Source organism: Vidua macroura, unplaced genomic scaffold (assembly GCF_024509145.1).
Source record: "Vidua macroura isolate BioBank_ID:100142 unplaced genomic scaffold, ASM2450914v1 whyUn_scaffold_248, whole genome shotgun sequence".
In the NCBI taxonomy this organism is placed as follows: Eukaryota; Metazoa; Chordata; class Aves; order Passeriformes; family Viduidae; genus Vidua; species Vidua macroura.
The window spans coordinates 18,030-40,415 of NW_026530612.1; the positions used below are offsets into that span (position 1 = coordinate 18,030).

General features: G+C 49.7%; 1 protein-coding gene across 1 annotated transcript in view; it reads right to left on the bottom strand.

Moving 5' to 3' along the window:
• Window positions 1-22,183, bottom strand: part of LOC128803002 (ras-related protein Rab-4B-like) — a gene marked incomplete at its 3' end in the record, with an annotated part of 38,455 nt that extends 16,272 nt beyond the window's left edge. Inside the window, 1 exon segment of the mRNA XM_053969573.1 lies at window positions 22,120-22,183. Within this exon segment, the coding sequence (XP_053825548.1) occupies window positions 22,120-22,135 (16 nt within the window).
• Between the last annotated feature and the right edge of the window lie 203 nt (window positions 22,184-22,386).

Sequence of the window (22,386 nt, forward strand, 5' to 3'; positions counted from 1 at the left end):
ATTCCACAAAATCCGACACCAAATTCCACAAAATCCACCCAAATTCCACAAAATCCACCCAAATTCCACAAAATCCGACACCAAATTCCACAAAATCCACCCAAATTCCACAAAATCCACCCAAATTCCACAAAATCCACCCAAATTCCACAAAATCCACCCAAATTCCACAAAATCCGACACCAAATTCCACAAAATCCACCCAAATTCCACAAAATCCACCCAAAATCACCAAAATCCACCCAAATTCCACAAAATCCACCCAAAATCCACAAAATCCACCCAAAATTCCACAAAATCCACCCAAATTCCACAAAATCCACCCAAATTCCACAAAATCCGACACCAAATTCCACAAAATCCACCCAAATTCCACAAAATCCGACACCAAATTCCACAAAATCCACCCAAATTCCACAAAATCCACCCAAATTCCACAAAATCCACCCAAATTCCACAAAATCCACCCAAAACTCCTCCAAAATTCCCCAAAATCCAGACCTGAAATTCCACACGATTCCCCAAAATTCCACAAAATCCCCCAAAATTCCCAAAAATTCCGACTTGAAATGCCACAAATCCACCAAAATTCCCCAAAATTCCCCAAAATTCCCAAAATTCCCCAAAATTCCCCAAAATTCCCATTGTAGGACCCAAAATCCCCCAAAATCCCCCAAAATCGCCCCAAATTCCCCCAAAATTCCCCAAAATCCCAAAATTCCCCCAAATTCCCCGAAATTCCCATTGTAGGACCCGAAATTCCACGAAATCCACCAAAATCCAGCAAATTTCCCCAAAATTCCTCGAAATTCCCATTGTAGGACCCAAAATCCCCCAAAATTCCCCAAAATCCCCAAAAAATTCCCCAAAATTCCCCCAAATTCCCATTGTAGGACCCAAAATTCCCCCATTTGGACCCAAAATTCCCCAAAATAAATCCCCAAAATTCACCAAAATTCCCCAAAATTCCCCAAAATTCCCATTGTAGGACACAAAATTCCCAAAATTTCCCCATTTGGACGCAAAGTTCCCCCAAATCCCAAAAAATTCCCCAAAAATCCCATTTCAGGACCCAAAATTCCCAAAATTCTCCCATTTGGACCCAAAATCCCCCCAAATCCCCCCAAATTCCCATTGTAGGACCCAAAATTCCCCAAAATTCCCCCAAATCCCCAAAAAATTCGCCAAAATTCCCCAAAATTCCCCAAAATTCCCCAAAATTCCCCTTGTACCACCCAAAATTCCCCCATTTGAACCCAAAATTCCCCAAAATCCCCAAAAAATTCCCCAAAATTGCCCAAAATTCTCCAAAATTCCCAAAATTCCCATTGCAGGACCCAAAATTTCCCCATTTGGACCCAAAATTCCCCAAAATCCCCAAAAAATTCCCCAAAATTCACCCAAATCCAGACCTGAAATTCCACAAAATTCCCCAAAATTAAAATCCCCAAAAAATTCCCCAAAATTCACCCAAATCCAGACCTGAAATTCCACAAAATTCCCCAAAATTCCCCAAAATTCCCAAAAATTCCCCAAAAATTCCCCAAAATTCCCACTGTAGGTCCCGAAATTCCACAAAATCCACCCAAATTCCCCAAAATTCCCCAAATTCCCCAAAATTCCCCAAAATTCCCCAAAATTCCCCAAAATTCCCCAAAATTCCCACTGTAGGACCTAAAATCCCCCAAAATCCCCCCAAAATCCTCCCAAATTTCCCAAAAATTCCCCAAAATTCCCAAAATTCCCATTGTAGGACCCGAAATTCCACAAAATCCACCAAAATTCCCCAAAATTCCCCAAATTCCCCAAAAAATTCCCCAAAATTCCCCAAAATTCCCACTATAGGACCCAAAATCCCCCAAAATCCCCCCAAAATCCCCCCAAATTCCCAAAAATTCCCCAAAATTCCCCAAAATTCCCCGAAATTCCCCGAAATTCCCATTGTAGGACCCAAAATTCCACAGAATCCACCAAAATTCCCCAAAAATTCCCCAAAATTCCCCAAAATTCCCATTGTAGGACACAAAATTACCAAAATTTCCCCATTTGGACGCAAAGTTCCCCCAAATCCCAAAAAATTCCCCAAAAATCCCATTTCAGGACCCAAAATTCCCAAAATTCTCCCATTTGGACCCAAAATCCCCCCAAATTCCCCCAAATTCCCATTGTAGGACCCAAAATTCCCCAAAATCCACCAAAATCCCCAAAATTCCCCAAAATTCCCATTGTAGGACCCAAAATTCCCCAAAATCCCCAAAAAATTCGCCAAAATTCGCGAAAATTCACCAAAATTCCCAAAAATTCCCATTGTACCACCCAAAATTCCCCTATTTGAACCCAAAATTCCCAAAAATTCCCCAAAATCCCCAAAAAATCCCCCAAAATTCCCATTGTAGGACCCGAAATTCCCCCATTTGGACCCAAAATTCCCCAAATAAATCCCAAAATTCCCAAAATTCCCCCCAAATCCCCCAAAATGCCCATTTTAGGGCGCAAATTCCCCCATTTGGACGCAAAATTCCCCAAAATTCCCCAAAATTCCCATTGCAGGACCCAAAATTCCCCAAAATCCCAAAAAAATTCCCCAAAATTCCCCAAAATCCAGACCTGAAATTCCACAAAATTCCCCAAAATTCCACAAAAATCCACAAAATTCCCAAAAATTCCGACTTGAAATGCCACAAATCCACCAAAATTCCCCAAAATTCCCAAAAAATTCCCACTGTAGGACCCGAAATTCCACAAAATCCCCCCAAATTCCCTGAAATTCCCCAAATTCCCCAAAAAATTCCCCAAAATTCCCCAAAATCCCCAAAATTCCTCGAAATTCCCCAAAATTCCCATTCTGGCACCCCAATTTCCCCCATTTGGACCCAAAATTCCCAAAATAAATCCCGAAATTCCCAAAAATCCCCCCAAATCCCCCAAAATTCCCATTGTAGGACCCAAAATTCCCAAGTTTGGACCCAAAATTCCCCAAATTTCCCCATTTGGACCCAAAATTCCCATTTTAGGAGTCGAAATTCCACAAAATCCACCCAAAATTCCCCAAAATAAATCCCCAAAATTCCACAAAAGTTCCCCAAAATTCCCATTGTAGGACCCGAAATTCCCCAAAATCCCCCAAAAATCCCATTTTGGGACCCAAAATTCCCCAAAATCCCCAAAAGTTCCCCAAAATTCCCATTGTAGGACCCCAAATTCCACAAAAAACAACCAAAATTCCCCAAAATCCCCCGAAAATCCCCCTAAATTCCCCAAAAATTCCCCAAAACTCCTAAAATTCCCCAAAATTCCCCAAAATTCCCCAAAATCCCCCAAAATCCCATTTTAGGACCCGAAATTCCCAAATTTGGACCCAAAAACTCCTCTGGAAACCCCAAAATTCCCCCCAAAAATCCCCTATAGACACCCCATAGATCCCCTATAGACACCCCATAGATCCCCTATAGACACCCCAGAGATCCCCTATAGACACCCCATAGATCCCCTATAGACACCCCAGAGATCCCCTATAGACACCCCATAGATCCTATAGACACCCCAGAGATCCTATAGACACCCCAGAGATCCTATAGACACCCCAGAGATCCCCTATAGACACCCCATAGATCCTATAGACACCCCAGAGATCCCCTATAGACACCCCATAGATCCCCTATAGACACCCCAGAGATCCCCTATAGACACCCCAGAGATCCCCTATAGACACCCCAGAGATCCCCTATAGACACCCATAGATCCCCTATAGACACACCCATAGATCTCCTATAGACACCCCCTGAGATCCCCTATAGACACCCCATAGATCCCCTATAGACACCCCATAGATCCCCTATAGACACCCCATAGATCCTATAGACACCCCATAGATCCTATAGACACCCCAGAGATCCCCTATAGACACCCATAGATCCCTATAGACACCCATAGATCCCCTATAGACACCCCATAGATCCCCTATAGACACCCCATAGATCCCTATAGACACCCCAGAGATCCCCTATAGACACCCCAGAGATCCCCTATAGACACCCCATAGATCCTATAGACACCCCATAGATCCTATAGACACCCCATAGATCCTATAGACACCCATAGATCCCCTATAGACACCCATAGATCCTATAGACACCCCAGAGATCCCCTATAGACACCCATAGATCCCCTATAGACACCCCAGAGATCCCCTAAGACACCCCAGAGATCCTATAGACACCCAGAGACACCCCCAAGATCCCCTATAGACACCCCATAGATCCTATAGACACCCCATAGATCCTATAGACACCCCAGAGATCCCCTATAGACACCCCATAGATCCTATAGACACCCCATAGATCCTATAGACACCCCAGAGATCCTATAGACACCCCAGAGATCCCCTATAGACACCCCATAGATCCCCTATAGACACCCCAGAGATCCCTATAGACACCCCAGAGATCCCCTATAGACACCCCATAGATCCTATAGACACCCCAGAGATCCCCTATAGACACCCCATAGATCCCTATAGACACCCCATAGATCCTATAGACACCCCAGAGATCCTATAGACACCCCATAGATCCTATAGACAACCCCATAGATCCCTATAGACACCCCATAGATCCCCTATAGACACCCCAGAGATCCCCTATAGACACCCCATAGATCCCCTATAGACACCCCATAGATCCCCTATAGACACCCCATAGATCTCCCTATAGACACCCCAGAGATCCCCTATAGACACCCCATAGATCCCTATAGACACCCCATAGATCCTATAGACACCCCAGAGATCCCTATAGACACCCCAGAGATCCCCTATAGACACCCCATAGATCCCCTATAGACAACCCCATAGATCCCTATAGACACCCCAGAGATCCCCTATAGACACACCCCAGAGATCCTATAGACCACCCCATAGATCCTATAGACACCCCAGAGATCCTATAGACACCCCATAGATCCCCTATAGACACCCCATAGATCCCCTATAGACACCCCAGAGATCCCCTATAGACACCCCAGAGATCCCCTATAGACACCCCAGAGATCCCCTATAGACACCCCATAGATCCTATAGACACCCCAGAGATCCTATAGACACCCCATAGATCCCCTATAGACACCCCATAGATCCCCTATAGACACCCCAGAGATCCCCTATAGACACCCCAGAGATCCCCTATAGACACCCCATAGATCCCCTATAGACACCACCCCATAGATCCCCTATAGACACCCCAGAGATCCCCTATAGACACCCCATAGATCCTATAGACACCCCAGAGATCCCCTATAGACACCCCAGAGATCCTATAGACACCCCATAGATCCCTATAGACACCCCATAGATCCTATAGACACCCCATAGATCCCCTATAGACACCCCATAGATCCCCTATAGACACCCCAGAGATCCCCTATAGACACCCCATAGATCCTATAGACACCCCATAGATCCCCTATAGACACCCCAGAGATCCCCTATAGACACCCCAGAGATCCCCTATAGACACCCCATAGATCCTATAGACACCCCATAGATCCTATAGACACCCCATAGATCCCCTATAGACACCCCATAGATCCTATAGACACCCCATAGATCCCCTATAGACACCCCAGAGATCCTATAGACACCCCAGATATCCCCTATAGACACCCCCAGAGATCCTATAGACACCCCAGAGATCCCCTATAGACACCCCATAGATCCCCTATAGACACCCCAGATATCCCCTATAGACAACCCCAGAGATCCTATAGACACCCCCAGAGATCCCCCTATAGACACCCCAGAGATCCCTATAGACACCCCATAGATCCCCTATAGACACCCCAGACTAGACCCCAGAGTCCCCTATAGACACCCCAGAGATCCTATAGACACCCCATAGATCCTATAGACACCCAGAGATCCCTATAGACACCCCATAGATCCTATAGACACCCCAGAGATCCCCTATAGACACCCCATAGATCCCAATAGACACCCCATAGATCCTAGACACCCCATAGATCCTATAGACACCCAGAGATCCTATAGACACCCCAGAGATCCCCTATAGACAACCCCCAGAGATCCCCTATAGACACCCCATAGATCCTATAGACACCCCAGAGATCCCCTATAGACACCCCAGAGATCCCCTATAGACACCCCATAGATCCCCTATAGACACCCCATAGATCCCCTATAGACACCCCAGAGATCCCCTATAGACACCCCATAGATCCCCTATAGACACCCCAGAGATCCCCTATAGACACCCCATAGATCCTATAGACACCCCAGAGATCCCCTATAGACACCCCATAGATCCTATAGACACCCCAGAGATCCCCTATAGACACCCCAGAGATCCCTATAGACACCCCAGAGATCCTATAGACACCCAGAGATCCCCTATAGACACCCCATAGATCCCTATAGACACCCCATAGATCCCCTATAGACACCCCAAGAGATCCCCTATAGACACCCCAGAGATCCTATAGACACCCCAGATATCCCCTATAGACACCCCAGAGATCCTATAGACACCCCAGAGATCCCCTATAGACACCCCAGAGATCCCCTATAGACACCCCAGAGATCCCCTATAGACACCCCAGAGATATCCTATAGACACCCCAGAGATCCTATAGACACCCCAGAGATCCTATAGACACCCCATAGATCCCTATAGACACCCCCATAGATCCCCTATAGACACCCCATAGATCCCCTATAGACACCCCAGAGATCCTATAGACACCCCAGAGATCCCTATAGACACCCCAGAGATCCCCTATAGACACCCCAGAGATCCCCTATAGACACCCCAGAGATCCTATAGACACCCCATAGATCCCCTATAGACACCCCATAGATCCCCTATAGACACCCCAGAGATCCCCTATAGACACCCCAGAGATCCCCTATAGACACCCCAGAGATCCTATAGACACCCCCAGAGATCCCCTATAGACACCCCAGAGATCCTATAGACACCCCATAGATCCTATAGACACCCCATAGATCCTATAGACACCCCATAGATCCCTATAGACACCCCATAGATCCCCTATAGACACCCCATAGATCCCTATAGACACCCCATAGATCTATAGACACCCCAGAGATCCTATAGACACCCCAGAGATCCCCTATAGACACCCCAGAGATCCCCTATAGACACCCCAGAGATCCTATAGACACCCCAGAGATCCCCTATAGACACCCCATAGATCCTATAGACACCCCAGAGATCCCCTATAGACACCCCATAGATCCCCTATAGACACCCCAGAGATCCCTATAGACACCCCATAGATCCCCTATAGACACCCCAGAGATCCCCTATTAGACACCCCATAGATCCCCTATAGACACCCCAGAGATCCCCTATAGACACCCCATAGATCCTATAGACACCCCCAGCAGATCCCCTATAGACACCCCATAGATCCCCTATAGACACCCCATAGATCCTATAGACACCCCATAGATCCTATAGACACCACAGAGATCCCCTATAGACACCCCAGAGATCCCCTATAGACACCCCAGAGATCCTATAGACACCCCAGAGATCCCCTATAGACACCCCATAGATCCCCTATAGACACCCCATAGATCCTATAGACACCCCATAGATCCTATAGACACCCCATAGATCCTATAGACACCCCAGAGATCCCCTATAGACACCCCATAGATCCCCTATAGACACCCCCAGAGATCCCCTATAGACACCCCATAGATCCTATAGACACCCCAGAGATCCCCTATAGACACCACAGAGATCCCCTATAGACACCCCATAGATCCCCTATAGACACCCCAGAGATCCCCTATAGACACCCCAGAGATCCCCTATAGACACCCCAGAGATCCCCTATAGACACCCCAGAGATCCTATAGACACCCCATAGATCCCCTATAGACACCCCATAGATCCCCTATAGACACCCCAGAGATCCCCTATAGACACCCCATAGATCCTATAGACACCCCAGAGATCCTATAGACACCCCAGAGATCCTATAGACACCCCATAGATCCCCTATAGACACCCCATAGATCCCCTATAGACACCCCAGAGATCCCCTATAGACACCCCATAGATCCTATAGACACCCCATAGATCCCCTATAGACACCACCAGAGATCCCTTATAGACACCCCATAGATCCCCTATAGACACCCTATAGATCCCCTATAGACACCCCAGAGATCCTATAGACACCCCAGAGATCCTATAGACACCCCATAGATCCCCTATAGACACCCCATAGATCCCCTATAGACACCCCAGAGATCCCCTATAGACACCCCATAGATCCTATAGAACACCCCAGAGATCCCCTATAGACACCCCAGAGATCCCCTATAGACACCCCATAGATCCCCTATAGACACCCCATAGATCCCCTATAGACACCCCAGAGATCCCCTATAGACACCCCATAGATCCCCTATAGACACCCCATAGATCCTATAGACACCCCATAGATCCCCTATAGACACCCCAGAGATCCCCTATAGACACCCCATAGATCCCCTATAGACACCCCATAGATCCCCTATAGACACCCCAGAGATCCCCTATAGACACCCCAGAGATCCTATAGACACCCCATAGATCCTATAGACACCCCAGAGATCCTATAGACACCCCATAGATCCCCTATAGACACCCCATAGATCCTATAGACACCCCAGAGATCCCCTATAGACACCCCATAGATCCCCTATAGACACCCCATAGATCCCCTATAGACACCCCATAGATCCCCTATAGACACCCCATAGATCCTATAGACACCCCAGAGATCCTATAGACACCCCATAGATCCCTATAGACACCCCAGAGATCCCCTATAGACACCCCAGAGATCCCCTATAGACACCCCAGAGATCCCCTATAGACACCCCAGAGATCCCCTATAGACACCCCATAGATCCTATAGACACCCCAGAGATCCCCTATAGACACCCCAGAGATCCCCTATAGACACCCCATAGATCCTATAGACACCCCAGAGATCCCCTATAGACACCCCATAGATCCCCTATAGACACCCCAGATATCCCCTATAGACACCCCATAGATCCCCTATAGACACCCCATAGATCTCCTATAGACACCCCAGAGATCCCCTATAGACACCCCATAGATCCCCTATAGACACCCCATAGATCCCCTATAGACACCCCATAGATCCCCTATAGACACCCCATAGATCCTATAGACACCCCAGAGATCCCCTATAGACACCCCATAGATCCTATAGACACCCCATAGATCCTATAGACACCCCAGAGATCCTATAGACACCCCAGAGATCCCCTATAGACACCCCATAGATCCCCTATAGACACCCCAGAGATCCCCTATAGACACCCCAGAGATCCCCTATAGACACCCCAGAGATCCCCTATAGACACCCCATAGATCCTATAGACACCCCATAGATCCCCTATAGACACCCCATAGATCCTATAGACACCCCAGAGATCCCCTATAGACACCCCATAGATCCCCTATAGACACCCCAGAGATCCCCTATAGACACCCCAGAGATCCTATAGACACCCCATAGATCCTATAGACACCCCATAGATCCCCTATAGACACCCCATAGATCCCCTATAGACACCCCAGAGATCCCCTATAGACACCCCAGAGATCCCCTATAGACACCCCATAGATCCCCTATAGACACCCCATAGATCCCCTATAGACACCCCATAGATCCTATAGACACCCCATAGATCCTATAGACACCCCAGAGATCCTATAGACACCCCATAGATCCCCTATAGACACCCCATAGATCCCCTATAGACAACCCCATAGATCTCCTATAGACACCCCAGAGATCCCCTATAGACACCCCATAGATCCTATAGACACCCCATAGATCCTATAGACACCCCAGAGATCCTATAGACACCCCAGAGATCCCCTATAGGCACCCCATAGATCCCCTATAGACACCCCATAGATCCCCTATAGACACCCCATAGATCCTATAGACACCCCATAGATCCCCTATAGACACCCCAGAGATCCCCTATAGACACCCCATAGATCCCCTATAGACACCCCATAGATCCCCTATAGACACCCCATAGATCCTATAGACACCCCAGAGATCCCCTATAGACACCCCATAGATCCCCTATAGACACCCCATAGATCCTATAGACACCCCAGAGATCCCCTATAGACACCCCAGAGATCCCCTATAGACACCCCAGAGATCCCCTATAGACACCCCATAGATCCCCTATAGACACCCCATAGATCCCCTATAGACACCCCAGAGATCCTATAGACACCCCATAGATCCCCTATAGACACCCCATAGATCCCCTATAGACACCCCAGAGATCCCCTATAGACACCCCATAGATCCCCTATAGACACCCCATAGATCCCCTATAGACACCCCAGAGATCCCCTATAGACACCCCAGAGATCCCCTATAGACACCCCATAGATCCCCTATAGACACCCCAGAGATCCCCTATAGACACCCCAGAGATCCTATAGACACCCCAGAGATCCCCTATAGACACCCCATAGATCCTATAGACACCCCATAGATCCCCTATAGACACCCCATAGATCCCCTATAGACACCCCAGAGATCCCCTATAGACACCCCATAGATCCTATAGACACCCCATAGATCCCCTATAGACACCCCAGAGATCCCCTATAGACACCCCAGAGATCCCCTATAGACACCCCATAGATCCTATAGACACCCCATAGATCCCCTATAGACACCCCAGAGATCCCCTATAGACACCCCAGAGATCCCCTATAGACACCCCATAGATCCTATAGACACCCCATAGATCCCCTATAGACACCCCATAGATCCCCTATAGACACCCCATAGATCCTATAGACACCCCAGATATCCCCTATAGACACCCCAGAGATCCTATAGACACCCCAGAGATCCCCTATAGACACCCCAGAGATCCCCTATAGACACCCCAGAGATCCCCTATAGACACCCCAGAGATCCCCTATAGACACCCCAGAGATCCCCTATAGACACCCCAGAGATCCTATAGACACCCCATAGATCCCCTATAGACACCCCATAGATCCCCTATAGACACCCCAGAGATCCTATAGACACCCCAGAGATCCTATAGACACCCCATAGATCCCCTATAGACACCCCATAGATCCTATAGACACCCCAGAGATCCCCTATAGACACCCCAGAGATCCTATAGACACCCCATAGATCCTATAGACACCCCAGAGATCCTATAGACACCCCAGAGATCCTATAGACACCCCATAGATCCCCTATAGACACCCCATAGATCCCCTATAGACACCCCATAGATCCTATAGACACCCCAGAGATCCTATAGACACCCCATAGATCCCCTATAGACACCCCAGAGATCCCCTATAGACACCCCATAGATCTCCTATAGACACCCCATAGATCCTATAGACACCCCAGAGATCCCCTATAGACACCCCAGAGATCCCCTATAGACACCCCATAGATCCTATAGACACCCCAGAGATCCCCTATAGACACCCCAGAGATCCCCTATAGACACCCCATAGATCCTATAGACACCCCAGAGATCCCCTATAGACACCCCATAGATCCCCTATAGACACCCCAGAGATCCCCTATAGACACCCCATAGATCCCCTATAGACACCCCAGAGATCCTATAGACACCCCATAGATCCTATAGACACCCCATAGATCCTATAGACACCCCAGAGATCCCCTATAGACACCCCAGAGATCCCCTATAGACACCCCAGAGATCCTATAGACACCCCAGAGATCCCCTATAGACACCCCATAGATCCCCTATAGACACCCCATAGATCCTATAGACACCCCATAGATCCTATAGACACCCCATAGATCCTATAGACACCCCAGAGATCCCCTATAGACACCCCAGAGATCCCCTATAGACACCCCAGAGATCCCCTATAGACACCCCATAGATCCTATAGACACCCCATAGATCCTATAGACACCCCATAGATCCTATAGACACCCCAGAGATCCCCTATAGACACCCCAGAGATCCCCTATAGACACCCCAGAGATCCTATAGACACCCCAGAGATCCCCTATAGACACCCCATAGATCCCCTATAGACACCCCATAGATCCTATAGACACCCCATAGATCCTATAGACACCCCATAGATCCTATAGACACCCCAGAGATCCCCTATAGACACCCCAGAGATCCCCTATAGACACCCCAGAGATCCCCTATAGACACCCCATAGATCCTATAGACACCCCAGAGATCCTATAGACACCCCATAGATCCTATAGACACCCCATAGATCCTATAGACACCACATAGATCCTATAGACACCCCAGAGATCCCCTATAGACACCCCAGAGATCCTATAGACACCCCAGAGATCCCCTATAGACACCCCATAGATCCCCTATAGACACCCCATAGATCCTATAGACACCACAGAGATCCCCTATAGACACCCCATAGATCCCCTATAGACACCCCATAGATCCTATAGACACCCCATAGATCCTATAGACACCCCATAGATCCTATAGACACCCCAGAGATCCCCTATAGACACCCCATAGATCCCCTATAGACACCCCATAGATCCCCTATAGACACCCCAGAGATCCCCTATAGACACCCCATAGATCCTATAGACACCCCAGAGATCCCCTATAGACACCACAGAGATCCCCTATAGACACCCCATAGATCCCCTATAGACACCCCAGAGATCCCCTATAGACACCCCAGAGATCCCCTATAGACACCCCAGAGATCCCCTATAGACACCCCAGAGATCCTATAGACACCCCATAGATCCCCTATAGACACCCCATAGATCCCCTATAGACACCCCAGAGATCCCCTATAGACACCCCATAGATCCTATAGACACCCCAGAGATCCTATAGACACCCCATAGATCCCCTATAGACACCCCATAGATCCTATAGACACCCCATAGATCCCCTATAGACACCCCATAGATCCTATAGACACCCCATAGATCCCCTATAGACACCCTATAGATCCCCTATAGACACCCCAGAGATCCTATAGACACCCCAGAGATCCTATAGACACCCCATAGATCCCCTATAGACACCCCATAGATCCCCTATAGACACCCCAGAGATCCCCTATAGACACCCCATAGATCCTATAGACACCCCAGAGATCCTATAGACACCCCAGAGATCCCCTATAGACACCCCATAGATCCCCTATAGACACCCCATAGATCCTATAGACACCCCAGAGATCCCCTATAGACACCCCAGAGATCCCCTATAGACACCCCAGAGATCCTATAGACACCCCATAGATCCTATAGACACCCCAGAGATCCCCTATAGACACCCCAGAGATCCCCTATAGACACCCCAGAGATCCTATAGACACCCCATAGATCCTATAGACACCCCAGAGATCCTATAGACACCCCATAGATCCCCTATAGACACCCCATAGATCCTATAGACACCCCAGAGATCCCCTATAGACACCCCAGAGATCCCCTATAGACACCCCAGAGATCCCCTATAGACACCCCATAGATCCTATAGACACCCCATAGATCCCCTATAGACACCCCATAGATCCCCTATAGACACCCCATAGATCCTATAGACACCCCAGAGATCCTATAGACACCCCATAGATCCTATAGACACCCCAGAGATCCCCTATAGACACCCCAGAGATCCCCTATAGACACCCCAGAGATCCCCTATAGACACCCCAGAGATCCCCTATAGACACCCCATAGATCCTATAGACACCCCAGAGATCCCCTATAGACACCCCAGAGATCCCCTATAGACACCCCATAGATCCTATAGACACCCCAGAGATCCCCTATAGACACCCCATAGATCCCCTATAGACACCCCAGATATCCCCTATAGACACCCCATAGATCCCCTATAGACACCCCAGAGATCCCCTATAGACACCCCATAGATCCTATAGACACCCCAGAGATCCCCTATAGACACCCCAGAGATCCTATAGACACCCCAGAGATCCTATAGACACCCCATAGATCCTATAGACACCCCAGAGATCCTATAGACACCCCAGAGATCCCCTATAGACACCCCATAGATCCCCTATAGACACCCCAGAGATCCCCTATAGACACCCCAGAGATCCCCTATAGACACCCCATAGATCCTATAGACACCCCAGAGATCCCCTATAGACACCCCATAGATCCCCTATAGACACCCCAGAGATCCTATAGACACCCCAGAGATCCTATAGACACCCCATAGATCCTATAGACACCCCAGAGATCCTATAGACACCCCAGAGATCCCCTATAGACACCCCATAGATCCCCTATAGACACCCCAGAGATCCCCTATAAACACCCCAGAGATCCCCTATAGACACCCCATAGATCCTATAGACACCCCAGAGATCCCCTATAGACACCCCATAGATCCCCTATAGACACCCCAGAGATCCCCTATAGACACCCCAGAGATCCTATAGACACCCCATAGATCCTATAGACACCCCATAGATCCCCTATAGACACCCCATAGATCCCCTATAGACACCCCAGAGATCCCCTATAGACACCCCAGAGATCCCCTATAGACACCCCATAGATCCCCTATAGACACCCCATAGATCTCCTATAGACACCCCAGAGATCCCCTATAGACACCCCATAGATCCTATAGACACCCCATAGATCCTATAGACACCCCAGAGATCCTATAGACACCCCAGAGATCCCCTATAGACACCCCATAGATCCCCTATAGACACCCCAGAGATCCCCTATAGACACCCCATAGATCCCCTATAGACACCCCATAGATCCCCTATAGACACCCCATAGATCCTATAGACACCCCAGAGATCCCCTATAGACACCCCATAGATCCCCTATAGACACCCCATAGATCCCCTATAGACACCCCAGAGATCCCCTATAGACACCCCATAGATCCTATAGACACCCCAGAGATCCCCTATAGACACCCCATAGATCCTATAGACACCCCAGAGATCCCCTATAGACACCCCATAGATCCCCTATAGACACCCCAGAGATCCCCTATAGACACCCCATAGATCCCCTATAGACACCCCATAGATCCTATAGACACCCCAGAGATCCTATAGACACCCCATAGATCCCCTATAGACACCCCATAGATCCTATAGACACCCCATAGATCCCCTATAGACACCCCATAGATCCCCTATAGACACCCCAGAGATCCCCTATAGACACCCCAGAGATCCCCTATAGACACCCCAGAGATCCTATAGACACCCCATAGATCCTATAGACACCCCATAGATCCCCTATAGACACCCCATAGATCCTATAGACACCCCATAGATCCTATAGACACCCCATAGATCCTATAGACACCCCATAGATCCCCTATAGACACCCCAGAGATCCTATAGACACCCCATAGATCCTATAGACACCCCAGAGATCCCCTATAGACACCCCAGAGATCCCCTATAGACACCCCATAGATCCCCTATAGACACCCCATAGATCCCCTATAGACACCCCAGAGATCCCCTATAGACACCCCATAGATCCTATAGACACCCCAGAGATCCCCTATAGACACCCCAGAGATCCCCTATAGACACCCCATAGATCCTATAGACACCCCAGAGATCCCCTATAGACACCCCAGAGATCCTATAGACACCCCATAGATCCCCTATAGACACCCCAGAGATCCCCTATAGACACCCCATAGATCCCCTATAGACACCCCAGAGATCCCCTATAGACACCCCAGAGATCCCCTATAGACACCCCAGAGATCCCCTATAGACACCCCATAGATCCCCTATAGACACCCCATAGATCCTATAGACACCCCAGAGATCCTATAGACACCCCATAGATCCTATAGACACCCCAGAGATCCCCTATAGACACCCCAGAGATCCCCTATAGACACCCCATAGATCCTATAGACACCCCATAGATCCCCTATAGACACCCCAGAGATCCTATAGACACCCCAGAGATCCCCTATAGACACCCCATAGATCCCCTATAGACACCCCAGAGATCCCCTATAGACACCCCAGAGATCCCCTATAGACACCCCATAGATCCTATAGACACCCCAGAGATCCTATAGACACCCCATAGATCCTATAGACACCCCATAGATCCTATAGACACCCCAGAGATCCTATAGACACCCCATAGATCCTATAGACACCCCAGAGATCCCCTATAGACACCCCAGAGATCCCCTATAGACACCCCATAGATCCTATAGACACCCCAGAGATCCTATAGACACCCCAGAGATCCCCTATAGACACCCCAGAGATCCCCTATAGACACCCCAGAGATCCCCTATAGACACCCCAGAGATCCCCTATAGACACCCCAGAGATCCCCTATAGACACCCCATAGATCCTATAGACACCCCAGAGATCCCCTATAGACACCCCAGAGATCCCCTATAGACACCCCAGAGATCCTATAGACACCCCAGAGATCCTATAGACACCCCAGAGATCCCCTATAGACACCCCAGAGATCCCCTATAGACACCCCATAGATCCTATAGACACCCCATAGATCCCCTATAGACACCCCAGAGATCCCCTATAGACACCCCATAGATCCTATAGACACCCCAGAGATCCCCTATAGACACCCCAGAGATCCCCTATAGACACCCCAGAGATCCCCTATAGACACCCCAGAGATCCTATAGACACCCCAGAGATCCCCTATAGACACCCCATAGATCCTATAGACACCCCAGAGATCCCCTATAGACACCCCATAGATCCTATAGACACCCCAGAGATCCCCTATAGACACCCCATAGATCCTATAGACACCCCATAGATCCTATAGACACCCCAGAGATCCCCTATAGACACCCCAGAGATCCCCTATAGACACCCCAGAGATCCCCTATAGACACCCCAGAGATCCCCTATAGACACCCCAGAGATCCCCTATAGACACCCCAGAGATCCTATAGACACCCCATAGATCCTATAGACACCCCAGAGATCCCCTATAGACACCCCAGAGATCCCCTATAGACACCCTATAGATCCCCTATAGACACCCCAGAGATCCCCTATAGACACCCCATAGATCCTATAGACACCCCAGAGATCCCCTATAGACACCCCAGAGATCCCCTATAGACACCCCATAGATCCCCTATAGACACCCCAGAGATCCCCTATAGACACCCCATAGATCCCCTATAGACACCCCAGAGATCCCCTATAGACACCCCAGAGATCCCCTATAGACACCCCAGAGATCCTATAGACACCCCAGAGATCCCCTATAGACACCCCATAGATCCCCTATAGACACCCCAGAGATCCCCTATAGGACACCCCATAGATCCTATAGACACCCCAGAGATCCCCTATAGACACCCCAGAGATCCCCTATAGACACCCCAGAGATCCCCTATAGACACCCCATAGATCCTATAGACACCCCAGAGATCCTATAGACACCCCATAGATCCTATAGACACCCCATAGATCCCCTATAGACACCCCAAAGATCCTATAGACACCCCAGAGATCCCCTATAGACACCCCATAGATCCCCTATAGACACCCCATAGATCCCCTATAGACACCCCAGAGATCCCCTATAGACACCCCATAGATCCTATAGACACCCCAGAGATCCCCTATAGACACCCCATAGATCCTATAGACACCCCAGAGATCCCCTATAGACACCCCATAGATCCCCTATAGACACCCCAGAGATCCCCTATAGACACCCCAGAGATCCTATAGACACCCCAGAGATCCCCTATAGACACCCCAGAGATCCTATAGACACCCCATAGATCCCCTATAGACACCCCAGAGATCCCCTATAGACACCCCATAGATCCTATAGACACCCCAGAGATCCTATAGACACCCCAGAGATCCCCTATAGACACCCCATAGATCCCCTATAGACACCCCAGAGATCCCCTATAGACACCCCATAGATCCCCTATAGACACCCCAGAGATCCCCTATAGACACCCCAGAGATCCCCTATAGACACCCCAGAGATCCCCTATAGACACCCCAGAGATCCCCTATAGACACCCCAGAGATCCCCTATAGACACCCCAGAGATCCCCTATAGACACCCCAGAGATCCCCTATAGACACCCCAGAGATCCTATAGACACCCCAGAGATCCCCTATAGACACCCCAGAGATCCTATAGACACCCCATAGATCCCCTATAGACACCCCAGAGATCCCCTATAGACACCCCAGAGATCCCCTATAGACACCCCAGAGATCCTATAGACACCCCATAGATCCTATAGACACCCCAGAGATCCCCTATAGACACCCCAGAGATCCCCTATAGACACCCCAGAGATCCTATAGACACCCCAGAGATCCCCTATAGACACCCCAGAGATCCCCTATAGACACCCCATAGATCCTATAGACACCCCAGAGATCCCCTATAGACACCCCAGAGATCCCCTATAGACACCCCAGAGATCCCCTATAGACACCCCAGAGATCCCCTATAGACACCCCAGAGATCCTATAGACACCCCATAGATCCCCTATAGACACCCCAGAGATCCCCTATAGACACCCCATAGATCCTATAGACACCCCATAGATCCTATAGACACCCCAGAGATCCCCTATAGACACCCCAGAGATCCCCTATAGACACCCCAGAGATCCCCTATAGACACCCCATAGATCCTATAGACACCCCAGAGATCCCCTATAGACACCCCAGAGATCCCCTATAGACACCCCAGAGATCCCCTATAGACACCCCAGAGATCCCCTATAGACACCCCAGAGATCCTATAGACACCCCATAGATCCTATAGACACCCCAGAGATCCCCTATAGACACCCCAGAGATCCCCTATAGACACCCCAGAGATCCCCTATAGACACCCCAGAGATCCCCTATAGACACCCCTATAGATCCCCTATAGACACCCCAGAGATCCCCTATAGACACCCCAGAGATCCCCTATAGACACCCCATAGATCCTATAGACACCCCAGAGATCCCCTATAGACACCCCAGAGATCCCCTATAGACACCCCATAGATCCTATAGACACCCCAGAGATCCTATAGACACCCCAGAGATCCCCTATAGACACCCCATAGATCCCCTATAGACACCCCATAGATCCTATAGACACCCCAGAGATCCCCTATAGACACCCCAGAGATCCCCTATAGACACCCCAGAGATCCCCTATAGACACCCCAGAGATCCTATAGACACCCCAGAGATCCCCTATAGACACCCCAGAGATCCCCTATAGACACCCCATAGATCCCCTATAGACACCCCAGAGATCCTATAGACACCCCATAGATCCCCTATAGACACCCCAGAGATCATATAGACACCCCAGAGATCCCCTATAGACACCCCATAGATCCTATAGACACCCCAGAGATCCTATAGACACCCCAGAGATCCCCTATAGACACCCCATAGATCCTATAGACACCCCAGAGATCCCCTATAGACACCCCAGAGATCCCCTATAGACACCCCAGAGATCCCCTATAGACACCCCAGAGATCCTATAGACACCCCAGAGATCCCCTATAGACACCCCAGAGATCCTATAGACACCCCAGAGATCCTATAGACACCCCAGAGATCCCCTATAGACACCCCAGAGATCCCCTATAGACACCCCATAGATCCTATAGACACCCCAGAGATCCCCTATAGACACCCCAGAGATCCCCTATAGACACCCCATAGATCCTATAGACACCCCAGAGATCCCCTATAGACACCCCAGAGATCCTATAGACACCCCAGAGATCCCCTATAGACACCCCAGAGATCCCCTATAGACACCCCATAGATCCTATAGACACCCCAGAGATCCCCTATAGACACCCCAGAGATCCCCTATAGACACCCCATAGATCCTATAGACACCCCAGAGATCCCCTATAGACACCCCAGAGATCCCCTATAGACACCCCAGAGATCCCCTATAGACACCCCAGAGATCCTATAGACACCCCAGAGATCCCCTATAGACACCCCAGAGATCCTATAGACACCCCAGAGATCCCCTATAGACACCCCAGAGATCCCCTATAGACACCCCATAGATCCCCTATAGACACCCCAGAGATCCCCTATAGACACCCCAGAGATCCCCTATAGACACCCCAGAGATCCTATAGACACCCCATAGATCCTATAGACACCCCATAGATCCCCTATAGACACCCCATAGATCCCCTATAGACACCCCAGAGATCCCCTATAGACACCCCAGAGATCCCCTATAGACACCCCAGAGATCCCCTATAGACACCCCATAGATCCTATAGACACCCCATAGATCCTATAGACACCCCAGAGATCCCCTATAGACACCCTATAGATCCCCTATAGACACCCCAGAGATCCCCTATAGACACCCCATAGATCCTATAGACACCCCAGAGATCCCCTATAGACACCCCAGAGATCCCCTATAGACACCCCATAGATCCCCTATAGACACCCCAGAGATCCCCTATAGACACCCCAGAGATCCCCTATAGACACCCCATAGATCCTATAGACACCCCATAGATCCTATAGACACCCCAGAGATCCCCTATAGACACCCCAGAGATCCCCTATAGACACCCCAGAGATCCTATAGACACCCCATAGATCCTATAGACACCCCAGAGATCCCCTATAGACACCCCATAGATCCCCTATAGACACCCCATAGATCCCCTATAGACACCCCAGAGATCCCCTATAGACACCCCATAGATCCTATAGACACCCCAGAGATCCCCTATAGACACCCCATAGATCCCCTATAGACACCCCATAGATCCCCTATAGACACCCCAGAGATCCCCTATAGACACCCCAGAGATCCCCTATAGACACCCCAGAGATCCTATAGACACCCCAGAGATCCCCTATAGACACCCCAGAGATCCCCTATAGACACCCCAGAGATCCCCTATAGACACCCCAGAGATCCCCTATAGACACCCCAGAGATCCCCTATAGACACCCCATAGATCCTATAGACACCCCAGAGATCCCCTATAGACACCCCAGAGATCCCCTATAGACACCCCATAGATCCTATAGACACCCCAGAGATCCCCTATAGACACCCCATAGATCCTATAGACACCCCAGAGATCCCCTATAGACACCCCAGAGATCCCCTATAGACACCCCAGAGATCCCCTATAGACACCCCATAGATCCCCTATAGACACCCCAGAGATCCCCTATAGACACCCCATAGATCCTATAGACACCCCATAGATCCCCTATAGACACCCCAGAGATCCCCTATAGACACCCCATAGATCCCCTATAGACACCCCATAGATCCCCTATAGACACCCCAGAGATCCCCTATAGACACCCCAGAGATCCCCTATAGACACCCCATAGATCCCCTATAGACACCCCATAGATCCTATAGACACCCCAGAGATCCCCTATAGACACCCCATAGATCCTATAGACACCCCAGAGATCCTATAGACACCCCAGAGATCCCCTATAGACACCCCAGAGATCCCCTATAGACACCCCATAGATCCTATAGACACCCCAGAGATCCCCTATAGACACCCCAGAGATCCCCTATAGACACCCCATAGATCCTATAGACACCCCAGAGATCCCCTATAGACACCCCAGAGATCCTATAGACACCCCATAGATCCTATAGACACCCCAGAGATCCCCTATAGACACCCCATAGATCCTATAGACACCCCAGAGATCCTATAGACACCCCAGAGATCCTATAGACACCCCATAGATCCTATAGACACCCCAGAGATCCCCTATAGACACCCCAGAGATCCCCTATAGACACCCCAGAGATCTCCTATAGACACCCCCAATCTCCCATAGAGACCCCCTGAGGGCCGCAGCGCCCAGCCCGGCACGGAGCCCGCCCGGATCCCCTATGGATCCCCTCTGGATCCCCCGGGATCCCCCATAGATCCCCCATGGATCCCCTATAGATCCCCTATGGATCCCCTATGGATCCCCTATGGCCGCACCGTACGTCTCGGACATGCTGGAGCCGGGCCGGGAGCAAAGATGGCGGCGCCCAGGGGCAGCCACTTCCGGGTCTGCTGCGCACGCGCGGGCGCCGCGCGCCAGGAGATGGGCGGGGTTCAGTGGGCGAAGGGGGCGTGGTTAGCTGCCGTTGGGTGGGCGGAGCTAATGAGGGGCGAACACAAAGGGGCGGGGCCAAGGGAAGGGCGGGAGCTCTGAGGGGAGAGGGGCGTGGCCAAGGCGGGAGCCGTGAGGGGAGAGGGGCGTGG